The following is a 12,372-nucleotide window of genomic DNA, read 5'->3' as shown; positions in this document are numbered from 1 at the left end:
ACAGCTGACGGTGTACTCCATTCATATATATGACTTTGTTAAAGTACGTACGCTTAAAACAATACCTACAAGCCACACTACTCTAACTGATGCGCGAGACATTAACTGTGCAATACAAGTTTCTAGCCATTTATAAAATAATCATTATAGTTGAAATAGCATAATATTAAATTGCATTATCAAAACCATTTAATAAATTAAATAACCAACTCAACTCAATTCATTTTCTAATAAGCTAAAACAAATATAAAATTCATTCAATCCACTAATAGATTAAGTGATCCGATTGCGCAAAGCACTAGATTAGATTAACAATATTAAAGGTAAAATTGATTGCATAAATCCTCCACTAAATTTCAACATAAAGGTCACAACAAATATAACATAAACTTACAGGACAAAATTATTAATATTACTTTAAAGCATAGTATTAATTATACTAAAATAACAATTTTGCAAATGTCGATTCTAATTGAATAAAATCCACTCAAGTTATAATTTCTAATAAATTTTAATTGGCAACAAAAATATTTGGAAAATAATGTAAAAAATACTTTGCTAACACTCACCTAATAGTTGAGAAATACTAGCTAATAATCCAGAAATATTATTTTCCATCGTTAAAACTAATTCAGAATAATCTTGAAGATTTCATTTTGTATGATTAAACCCCCTAATGATTCTATAATTTCTAATAAACTCCAACCAATAAGATAAATTATTAAGGTACAATAAAAGATATTGTACATTTCACAAGATGAAACGGTATGAAAGATTTTAAGAATGCCATGCACAATGTTAAACTGATCATAAATATCGCCAAACATCAACACAACAGTCTCTGTAATCTACTGCAATTCATGAATCAAAATCTAAATAAACAAGAGCTAAATTTATGAAAAATTAAGGCCTCAAAATTATGCATATTGTATATCATGAGGAGTCCCGAGGCATGTATGAACTTTCTTCACTCCCCTTTAAACTTGGCTTCATATATTTGTGGTTGCTGCAAAACAAATAACCTCTTGAAATACAGGAAAATAAAAGCTTTACTGTATAATATTATAAATTTGAAGGAAAAAGGAAAGAGAAGACATAGAGGACGCATAGTATTATGATAATTTGATTATCGGATGTGATAGAAACAATAACGTGCCAGAGCCTTTACTAAGCTCCTCATATTTTATAAAATATAAAGAATAAAGAAAAGAGTCACAAATATTAACAAGCCCATAGCGTTACAGCCAAACATTGCAGGCAAGACGAAAGTAAAACAATGCGTTTCCAAACACAGACGGCGGTACCTCAAAAACCTGCTAATACAAAGAGACTCTAGTAGCCTGGGGGATCTGAACTGAAATGTGTTAAAATGCGTAAGGACAACGAGGGTAGGATGGTGTTCGGACTAAAGAGTAAACCTACATAGACATCTGAAAAGAAAAACTAATCTTAGCAAAAAAAGACCTCAAGTAAATTAAACAAGTTCACCTCTCAACAACTTCACCAATCTGACGACAAGTACTAGAAAATCCTACTTTAGACCCGTGCAACCTAACGTTCTAGAGATGACTAGATCTGTTCTTTTAGTGCCGTAATGGGATTTTCACCAATTATTACCTAGGCCCAACTTTTGAGAATAGTCCGCTCTTAATTAACTAATCAAATGCATAAAACAATGACTCGAGTAGCTAATTCTAAAACACTTATTAATAATTATCATTCTTCTGCTTCTTTTGTGCATGATATACTAAGAAGCATTTATTAAACCTTCAGTACAAAAATGTCACTTCGTTTTCATTTTATTAGTTCTGAAATCTTTTGTAATTTATTATTTAAAGTATATTAAGAAAAAAACAAAAAATACAACCACCTATATATCACATTTTCAAGTACAAAAACAATAAAGATAGCAGGGAATTCATGAATATCAAAAGATTACCATGAAGATTGCTGAAATTAACCTGCGTGCAAACCATCTCATGTGCATTGCACGTTGAGCAGCACTTGATGCTTCCACTGTTTCAAATCGCAAATAGACAAAACCTGCACTTTTTCTGTGCACATGCCAAACCAATTAAAGAATTGTAAGTTGTAACTCACATGAAAGTGGAATTAATTTAATTTTAATTAAAAATTGAGGCATGCAGTAAAATTGTTCATGATTATTGAAAGTGGGATTGATTTAATTTTAATTAAAAGTTGAGGCTACAGTAAAATTGTTCATGATAATTGAAGGGCGTCACACATTTATGAACCTACTTGTCAACAAAAATATGCTTCACCCGGCCATATTTAGAACACTCTTCCTCTACATCTTCTTTAATGTCTATATCAAAATCTGGTTCCGACTGCATTGCATTGTTTATCATCATCAGTACTTTGTTAAATGAAACATTACATGGTAGTAAAATAAAATCAGCCAACCACACACCTCGGTGGTAGGATCAAACATATTCTTTAAAAGTAAACACTCGCTGGGGCTTCCTACAGGTTCTACCACTGGGGTAGGCATAACTTGTGCAGGCAGAACTGGTGCACCAATAGGTAAGCTAACAGTCTGCTGAGCAGGAACAGAGCCATTCACAACAGACATACCCATGCTGCAAGATTGAAAATGTGAAGATTATGACCATAGTTACTAAATATGAGGAATGCTATTGACAACAAACCTTGCAGAAATGTCAGCACCAGCCAGCCTCTGCATAAGCAAGGCTCTTGAGTGAGCATTTAAAGTCTGCACAGCAGAGCACAGTAGATAAGCAAGGTCCTCATTTCGAATAGAGATCATTGCTATTATAGCAGGAAAATAAAAACAAAAGTAGGAACAAAGAAGCTTAATTAACACCCTCAGAATTGTCCCCAATAGAAAGACAGTACAAAACGACAAAGTGAAAAATATCGATGTACCTAATCTTTAGTAACTTCAAGGCCCATTATGCAAGGGTAAAAGCGGGTATGATACAGCATTTTTAGAGCTTTTGCTTTGAAGATTACTTTTAACTTCTGGAAGGACAAAACACTCATTTTTAAAAGTTACTTTGACGATTAAACACTTTTTAAATATATCTTCAGTAGAAAAAGTTCATTTTCTTTAAAGCACTGAGAGTAATTTTGAAATATTGCATGATGATGTATAGATTTAAAAATTTTAATAACATGTCAACTTGCCAAAGCCAGTTTTGATTTTAATACTTTATATAACAAAACAAACTTACCAATCCACCTTCGTCGTCATCTAAGTCTGCAGATTTTGCAGTGGTATCTTGGCTTCCAACATGATCCGTTACACATGAGACCTGAATTTGATGAACAACATCAATCAAAAACATATGAACTAGCAGAATTGTCATCAACAAAAGCTAAAGATACCAAGTTAAAACCAAAAATGACCAGCACAAAAATTTTACCTTGATAGTCCTGCCAGCAATCTCCAATTTTCCATTTAAACTCTGAGCAGCCTTGGCATGTTCAAGATGGGTAAACTGCCCAGTGAAATCAAATTAAAGAGATAAATAGAAATATTACATAAAGCAAAAAATTTCAAAATGAGGTGTTAGAAACGAACTTGAACAAACCCAAAACCCTTGCAGTGGCCCGTTTCCAAGTCAAGAGGCAGTTGGACAACTTCAACAGGACCAAATGGCTCAAAAATCTAAAACAGTAAAAAAAAATGTCAAATGATAATAAAACTGTAACAATAAGAATCAAATTGGTAACAATCTATCAACAAACTAGATCCATTTTGAGGAACTTAATTGAATATTTCCAAGGAGAAATAGGTCTTGTCAAACCATTTGTATTCAATAAAATACAGTGCCTTCACATTCCTGATAAATATAGTAAAGACCACAAGAAATATGCCAAACATCTGCATCCTCACCACACAAGCCATTGAAACAGCAACAAAAAGGAAATACCTCCCGTAGCTGACTCTCAGTCATGTTGAAGTGAAGATTTCCCACATACAATTTTCTGTCCACAGCTCCATAAGGACCAGCTACACCAGCCGCTCCACCAGAAGCATTAGATTGAACAAGGTTCTTTTCAGCTTCAGAAGGTTTCACCATTACAGGTTGTCCAAGAAGAAGTTGACCAGAGAGAGCAATAGCCATTGGCACTGACATTGCATCATAAAATTCAATATACCTGCAGCCTCATCAAGAAGTTGCATCAAGTTTTCAGAACCAAGAAACAAATAGTTTCAATCAAAACTTACAAAGCATACAGCAAAGTGATGCAGGGAAACAAAAACTCTAGTGCAGACAGCTCAAGCTGAGTTCATTTGATGTATCTGACTTGTAAAGTAAATGTTAGCCTGTCATGATAAACATAAAAAGCTAAAATATGTATTAATTATTAAATTGGCAAGTAAATAAGAGAATACCGTATGAGAATAGAGATAGGAAACCATTGAGACAGGACGAGAAAGAATTAGTGACAGTAACACATTTCCTTTGCTTATGTAATTACGTATACATGTGACGAATCAAATCCCAACTAAGATAAGAAATCCAACCTAAAACTGGCAGCTAGCCTTACAATAACTCATTTGTTATCTAATTCTAAAAAGTTAAACAAAACCAAATCCATTAGCATCTCATCTAGATACATAGAGTCATTCTTCTCACCAAAAAATTGAATAGTGATAGCCAGAGAGAGAAAAGGAGAGCAAAACTTCCTCCATATCAAACCTTATGGAGCCCCACAACCAATACATGGGACTTCCAATTAATAAATGGTGGAAAATAAACTAAAAAGGGTCATCAGCATACAAATGAAATCCTCATTGTATGACATGCAGAGGAAGGAAATGGGGAATAGGACCAAACAAAAAACTAGGATTATGTCATCTACCTTGAGTGCGCAGCATGAATTGATTAAACATGAGTGCAAGGTATTCCCACCATCCCTCATCATTATCGCATTGCTAGTCCATTTAAAGATACAGTTAAACATGATTCTTGGAAGTTGATATCCTAATACCACAATAGCACATACATAAAAAAACAATAAGTTATTTAACAATAAAACACATACCCAACTCCTTTGGATCGTCTTGAATTCCTATCCATGATCAGACGGACGTCTCTCACCTGAGAGGAGAGAACATTAAACTTGACACAAAGTATCAATTACAGAGGCAAATATTAGACATTCCCAGCATGCAAACCAAACACCAAATTTGTGGCATTGAAAATATTATCATATACCCCCATATTCACTCATCATACAAACAGACTGTTGAGACATTATAAAGTTGCTGTCCTACTTGAAAGTGAAGGAAGAGCACGATATACTGCAACAGAAACCAAATGTCTCTGAGTAGCCTTCAGCATACTTGTAAGAACTTATAAATTCCATGTAATTTGCTAACAGCTATCATGATTGAGAAGAAACAATATACTAAATATAAAATAAGATAATAATAATAATAGTAACGGTTTAAACAACAAAAGTCATTACAGTTCTAACAGAGACAGAATGGTTTGACACGCAAGTGATCACAGTTCTAATGGCAAAGTTCATACAATTAAGTTAACAACTAACCTTGCCAGCTTTTGAGAAGAACTCGTACACATCTCTCTCTGTTGCTTTTAATGGCATCTGAAATCACCGGAGCAAATATACAATCATCAGAAAAAATGCCAAATATCAAAATAAGTAAAACTTAAAATTATTATAATTTTAAAAAGAACAAAAATAGAGTCAACCAACCAACCTGGTAAGCAAAAACAGTTCTCTGGTCCCTTTCTGGATCTGCCTCCGGTTCCACAGCCTCTTTCTTATCCCTAAATCTCCTGTAAAACAAATTAAAAATTTAGCAGTAAAAAAATAAAAAGAAAATTTCTTGTTAGAAATTTTGATAATCAGATGGTTTATAGCATAATTTCAAAACATACGGTGATGACATTACAGTTAAAAATGGCAACTAATCTTAAGAGGGGGTGATGTCTCAATATCTAACCATATAATCCTATGTACAACTCTCACTTAATAATCCTTACAATATTATGCATACATCCCAGAAACTTTGGTTAGGATTTTCTTACTTTATTATTAAAATGATAATCCATCATTGCAGTGAATAACCTATCATAACATAAATCTAGCATCTACCCATTGTAAATTAAATAATAATATAATAATACCTACATCATGAATCATGTTCAAACTTATAATAAGAGGTGGCCAAATGAATGCCTAAGGGGCCCAGGGCAATGCAGAAGCGGTGTCACCAACTATTTTGACCGCAGGAGTACCTTCCGGATCAAAAGACGCATCATAAATAACTTATTCATATATCATACTATTAGAAAAGAGTGTAGCTATCTAACTTTACAATGTGATACAGAAGGTTGTGAAATAGTTATCATAGTAACAGAATAACTAGTTGTCAACCATTGGAACTCTTAGCAGTAAGTGACAAGACACAGACACTAACATATGTCTGTTCTCTATAGTATGGCGTGTAAGTCTCGAGTAAAATCCCTTAGTGCCTTAAGGGTACTTATCAACTTTGACTGAGTTGCTTGGAATAGGTCACCTAAACTGATCGGAACTGATATTAAACACCATCATACGAGAAATGCATAAAATCCACCCTCAAACAATACAAATCTTGTCACATTTCTTGAAACCAAATAGACATCCCAGCCCAATCCTCCTTTCATGAGCAAAATGAATTGCACAAACTTCAATAGTTCCAACCAGAATGCATAATAAGGCGCACACCATTAGCCATGCCATCAGTAGCCGGAAAAAAAAAACACACACACTGCATACTACCACAAAAACACCAATCCAACAAAAATGCAGGTCACAACACCGATGCACAGTTTTTTTTTAGCATCAATCAATTCAAACCACTCGCGAGGACAGTTGATGAATTGAACCAACACTGAACTCAAAAGGTAAACCCTAGTTCACAAGCTAATTGCAGAAAAGAGAGGATATAAGAATTACCGTCCATCGCGCATTTCGAAATCTCGCTCCCGGTCTCTGTCTCCTCTCTCTCTCTCGGAGCGACTCCTGCTCCTTCTGGATCTCTCTCTCTCCTCTCGCTCCTTATCCCTCTCTCTTCTCTCGCGCTCCTTTTCCTTATCCCTGTCACGGTCTCTCCTATCCTTGTCCTTATCCTTATCCTTATCCTTATCCCTCCTCTCTCTATCCTTATCCCTCTCTTTCTTCTCTCCATCTCTCTCCCTCTCGCTCCTGTGACGGCCGGAGGAACGGTCACGTTCCCGGTCTTTGTCCCTATCCCTGTCTCTGTCACGATCTTTCTTGGAACCACCGTTGTCGTCGTCGCCCCTCCTCTTGCTCCTCCTCTCGTCGGCGTGGAGATCGTCGTCGACGTCGCGCTTCCTGTAACTTCTCTCGACCTTGTCGGTGATCTCCTTCTTCTTCTTGGTGGAATCTACATCTTCCTCCACTGTCTTCTCCAGGTATTCGTACTCGTCGAAGTCCATTGGCTCCTCTTTCCTAAGAATTCCTCTCCCTCTGCGTGAAGGAGTCACTGTCTTAGCTGAATTCAGAAATTTTAGGGTTTTAGGGTTTTCTTTACTCTTTCAGTCTTTGCAGAGGAGAACAGATGTTGCTTCCTCCGGTAACAGTATTATAGAAGCTTCAATTCATACCCCAGTAAAATAACTATTTTATTCAATTTTAAATAGTAATTATATGATTTACAATAATTATGATTTGTAAATCTATAATAATTTATAATATTTATTATTAGTTTTTCAAATATAAAAATATATTGGGTATGCACGTCTGATATTATCTTCTCACCCTAAATCTATTGGATAAAAAACATGTCCCGATCAAGCTTCGTTATCAAATACATATTTACAAATATTAATAATTTAAAAACTTTAATAAGTTTAAGGGTTCACTGATTTTTATGTGTAGCATTCAATCATTTTTCTTAAAATTAAGTATTTAATAAATTAACTTAAGCATTCTTTAAATATTTATTTGTATTTACTTATATTTAAATTCTTGAAATCCTTTTTAATTTTTAATTTTTCTTTTATCGTATGGTATAACATTTGGCGTGCAACTAATAAAATAAAGTAAAACTAAAATGATTAATTTATTAAATATTTAAATTAATCTAAAGGATAAGTGTTATTAAAAACTTAATTTAATTTAAAAACTAAGTGTTGAAAACAAAAATATAATTAATGATCTTTTAAGTTTAATTTAAAACAACATTAAAATTAAGTTGAACAATTGATTTTTATTAGTTCATATTAGGGAGATGGGATCTAGAGAACTATTGAAGTTTTTTCCTCCGGTCGGTCAGGTTGTTGGGTGATGAACTGAGATTCTTCTTGTCCTCCTGCTTCTTCTTCGGCACTCGGTCTCGGGTAGACACCGGATGGTGGGGTACCTGCGTAGACACCGAGTGGTCAGCTTTCAAGTAGGTGAACAGTAATAAATGACATACCTTATGCGTGTTATTTATATTATTCTAATGGGCCTACCTTGTTGGACTCGTTTATCGAAGTGGAACCTGCTTAGGGTTGCATTACCTAATCAGTTTCACTGACCTTGGTTTGAGCATTAGTGGTAATATGGGTCGGCCAAGTCTTCTAAGGTCTCGGCCTGGTAGACCATCGATCTCATTGTCTCGACCGAGTCTATCACGTCTCGACCAGGTCCCCCAGGTCTCGGGCAGCTAAGTGGGTTTGGGGCAGGGAGACCAGGATTGACCTCGCCCATACCGATACACTATTTAAATATAAGATTAAAGTTATTTATTATTTTATTTCCTTTCAATTATTTTTTGACACTTTAAGTAATATAATATATAATTTACTAATAGAATCAACTGAACTCATTTATTGTTTAGTGTTAAATATGATTTTTTTTTATGACAAATTGATTTTTATTTTTAGTTGAAACTTTAAATTTTAATATTTTTAATAATAAATAAATTATTGAAGTAATATAATATTATAATAGATAATAGAGTTTACATTTAAAATTTCGTTGGTTAAATAATTATAATAATTTATTTTAATAATTTTATAATAGTTTGAGGTTTATCATGTTTACGACCAATTCTAAATTTGATAATTGCCACATGTCGTACTATTTTATTTTATCATTTATTTACATTATTTATTGTGCTTAAATATTGTTTTTATGAATATAATATAAGTGATTTTGAAATTAAAATGTCAAATTATATCTAATTCTTGTAATTTCTTATAATGATATAAGGATATTTATTATATTATTTAGGAGAATCGTGTTTTTTTTTTCATAATTCTAAAGGAAACGAAGGAGTTTCTTCATTCACCTCTACATCTTTTTCACCTTTATAATCTGTTTAATGATTAAGTTATTATTGGAGTTTTTAAAAACACTAGGCATTGTACCACCATTGTCACATTGTATCTTATCTCTCTTTTGTATGGTTTTGTCTCTACATTGCTATTGAAAGTGCGGCAAGAAGCAATGATGTCTTGGGTTTGATTTCCGTCGTTGTTTTGTGTATAATGTTGGTTTCTAACGACTAAGTGGTGGTTATGTGAAGTTCATAGCAGGATTTCATCCGTTGAAGGTTGATAAGTAATTTTGTTTGGTTTCCATAATGTCTAATCCGTTTTTTGGCAAATTCATCAATCCATAATGGTATGGTCTTGTAATCAGAATGAGCAATCCATAGAAGTTCAAAGGATCGAGGAATTCGTATTGAAACCAGATTGGGGGATCCGTCACTTTCCTAAATTTGACAATTCGATAGTGATTTTGGTTAGTACTTTTTCTGTTATGTGTTTTTTTATGTTGTTTTATGGAAAACTTGTTTGTTGGGTCAGAAATTGTGCATGGATTTTTTGTTTAAATTTGAATTATGCATGTTTATGTCTGAATGGTGAGAACTAGGGAATGAGGTATATCAGGTGAGCATGTATGACAATCAATCCATAAGTAAAAAAATGTGTTATGTATTCACTAGTACATAAGTCAAAAAATCAATTTCTGATCAACAAATCAATAAGTCAAAAAATACATTTCGGATTCACCAATCCATAATCTAAAAAAAATGCATTATGGAAGTCCATAAGTCAAAAAAATATATTATGGAACACCCCCTCATACAGAACACAAAAACTTAATCGAAAAACTCAAAATTCCATAACCACCATATCCTTTTCAACAAAACTCAGTTATTACCTTCAAAAGTCAGCCAACACTTCAATATCGCAAGTCACACCTCCACCCTTGTTCCGTGCAACTTAAATCAACCTCCACCAACACCAACAACCAATGAAGAAGAACAATGGCCATGAAAGCCATCCACCATGCCCTTTTCAAATAAAATGACCAAGTCTAATTTTGAGATTTTCAAAAAATATAGGGGTGAAAGAAGAAAAATGTAAGGTTGCAGCGAAACACCCAAAAAAATGAAGATGTAGTGAAAGGCTCCTTCCTCTGTTATAATTTTTTGGTCATGTTATTGTTGCAATCCATGCTCCCGCAAGCTAAGTGCATAACACACAAAGCCCATGTTGTTGGATAATAACTAACAAATATAATAGTTGAACTTTTAAACTTTTACTTTCTCATTTGTAAGGGCAACTTTAGGCTAGTTGTATTATAGTGTTTGAATCACTTTCGTCAGGTTAATCTTCAGAGATATATTTATAAATTTTACCAGTAAAAACAACTTCACATTTTTTACTGATCGTATTTATTGGAAATAAAAAGTTTATTTAAAACTATAAATATTAATTTTTTACATATCTATCTCCTAATATATCTCAATGTTCATCAACAACTTATTTTTTGTTTTCTTTTATTCTCTCCTTTCAAGTAAAAAGTGTTTTAATGGGTGCAATGTTTTTTTCTTCTCTCTGGCTGTAGTTTCAGTTTTGGAACTTTGTTTCAATGCATTAAATGGGACCATTATTACACTTTCACAACTTTTCATTATATTGGATTTTAGTGATTTGTCATTCACGTGAAGTTCTTGTCTTATATAAGATTATATAAATGTGTTCTCCTAATTTTTCCCACCCACTTACATGTGTATGCTATTGTTAATCTTCCCCCAACTTCCTGAGTAATATGACATATTTTCTTATAAGTTAGTGGAATTTTTTACTCAGAATGAGTAAGTTCTAAACCCAAAAATATTTAAGATACTCGATGATTTTCATTTCAATATTTTTTTGTAATTGTTGTTGAACTTTGGTGAAAGTGTTAGGATCAGATGCAACAATTATGATGTGCCATTGATGTATATTAATAAAGCTAGAAAATATCCATTTTGAACCAGCATACTAAATTTGAACTAAATTTATGAATCAAATTAAAGAGACCAAATAAATTCAATATGTAGTTAAGAGAATTCCACACAACAAGATGAAATACACTTTAAGCACATACTTAGTGTATTGTGTCTATGAACAACACATGAGTAGGGGTAGTGTTGTTGAACATAATTAAAATCTTTGACAGATTGTGCTTAAATTATATAATTTTTATTTGTATGTTACTAATGTATATTTATATTTTTCTTTTCAACCGTCTCCTTGTTTTTTGGAAAAAAACTATTTGTTGGTTTCAAGCTATTCACACAAGAAAAGTTCATTTTAGTATTTGAAGAAGAATAAATAGTAGTTTGACTTTTATTTTTAGAAAAACGTAAAACAAAAGTTTGAGACGAAATTTTATCCAAATCCTACCCTTGGCACCAACTATTTGTACTAAAAGGAACAAAAAAAAATAAATATCACGCCATATGAAGAAGGAAGTCTCATTTTCAAGTTTATGAAATCCTTTTGAAAATATGTTCCAAGAAAAATTCACATACAAAATTTGTATGAAATAAGCTTAAGTTAATAAGAAGTTAAAATAATAATTTCGGTAATTAAAGATTTAACTTGTATAGTGGAAAATTCGTCTAAAGCTTCAATGAAAAATTATATGTTGGACTTCAACGTGATTAAGTTTTTTTGGTATTAAGATTCGTAGTGAAAAAGTTCTTTGTTCTCTTCCTGTTAGATGAGAGTTTCCTTCATCAGGCTGGGTTAAAATTAACACTGATGGGGTTGTTAGGGTTATCCTGATTTTGCTACTTGTGGAGGTATTTTTCGTGGGAGTATGAGAGAATTTATTGGTACTTTTTCAGCGTTCCGTGGATGCTTCGTAATCGATGAAATATTTGTGTATGTGTTGATAAGTTGGTTAATTTAGGGTTCATTTATAGAGAATCATTTCATTGGTATAATAGACTTCCATCTAGTCTGTTATTAAAATTCTTTATGAGCCGGTTTTATGGGGTTGAGTTAGGCTTAAAGTCCACTTCGTAATATGGTATCAAAGCCATTTCGAGCCTATCCTAGTGAGTGTTTGTTG

The 12,372-nt window shown here is 33.0% G+C and overlaps 1 protein-coding gene across 4 annotated transcripts; it reads right to left on the bottom strand.

The window, feature by feature from the left end:
- Positions 1 to 784: 784 nt before the first annotated feature.
- LOC137812455 (Splicing factor, CC1-like protein) lies at positions 785 to 7,645 on the bottom strand. Of its 4 annotated transcripts, XM_068614433.2 has the most exons (13): positions 6,964 to 7,645; positions 5,720 to 5,798; positions 5,548 to 5,604; positions 5,038 to 5,093; positions 3,918 to 4,146; positions 3,566 to 3,652; positions 3,408 to 3,482; positions 3,216 to 3,296; positions 2,670 to 2,734; positions 2,432 to 2,600; positions 2,260 to 2,348; positions 1,940 to 2,054; positions 785 to 1,006 (listed from the first exon to the last, which is right to left on the bottom strand). In XM_068614433.2, exons 1-13 carry the CDS (start codon positions 7,464 to 7,466, stop codon positions 968 to 970), a joined length of 1,644 nt encoding a protein of 547 aa, XP_068470534.1. In that variant the 5' UTR covers positions 7,467 to 7,645; the 3' UTR covers positions 785 to 967. The 4 variants fall into 4 exon arrangements, with proteins under 4 accessions (XP_068470534.1, XP_090155092.1, XP_090155091.1 ...); XM_090298966.1 differs by lacking the exons at positions 5,038 to 5,093; positions 5,548 to 5,604; positions 5,720 to 5,798; positions 6,964 to 7,645 and adding an exon at positions 4,226 to 4,315; XM_090298965.1 differs by lacking the exons at positions 5,038 to 5,093; positions 5,548 to 5,604; positions 5,720 to 5,798; positions 6,964 to 7,645 and adding an exon at positions 4,217 to 4,298.
- Between the last annotated feature and the right edge of the window lie 4,727 nt (positions 7,646 to 12,372).

Source organism: Phaseolus vulgaris, chromosome 2, assembly GCF_051622355.1.
Source record: "Phaseolus vulgaris cultivar YP4 chromosome 2, ASM5162235v1, whole genome shotgun sequence".
In the NCBI taxonomy this organism is placed as follows: Eukaryota; Viridiplantae; Streptophyta; class Magnoliopsida; order Fabales; family Fabaceae; genus Phaseolus; species Phaseolus vulgaris.
The sequence above is the reverse complement of the archived record's forward strand: the minus strand, read 5'-3'. Positions and strand labels throughout refer to the sequence as shown.

Bases quoted from the DNA above. Each gene is read 5' to 3' on its own strand.
- LOC137812455 (XM_068614433.2), bottom strand. From the start codon at position 7,466: ATGGACTTCGACGAGTACGAATACCTGGAGAAGACAGTGGAGGAAGAT. The intron at 3,653-3,917 runs GTATTTCCTTTT...TTACTGTTTTAG, and splicing joins CTGAGAGTCAGCTACGGGAG to ATTTTTGAGCCATTTGGTCC. The intron at 2,055-2,259 runs GTAGGTTCATAA...GCATGTGCACAG, and splicing joins AAGCATATTTTTGTTGACAA to AAAAAGTGCAGGTTTTGTCT.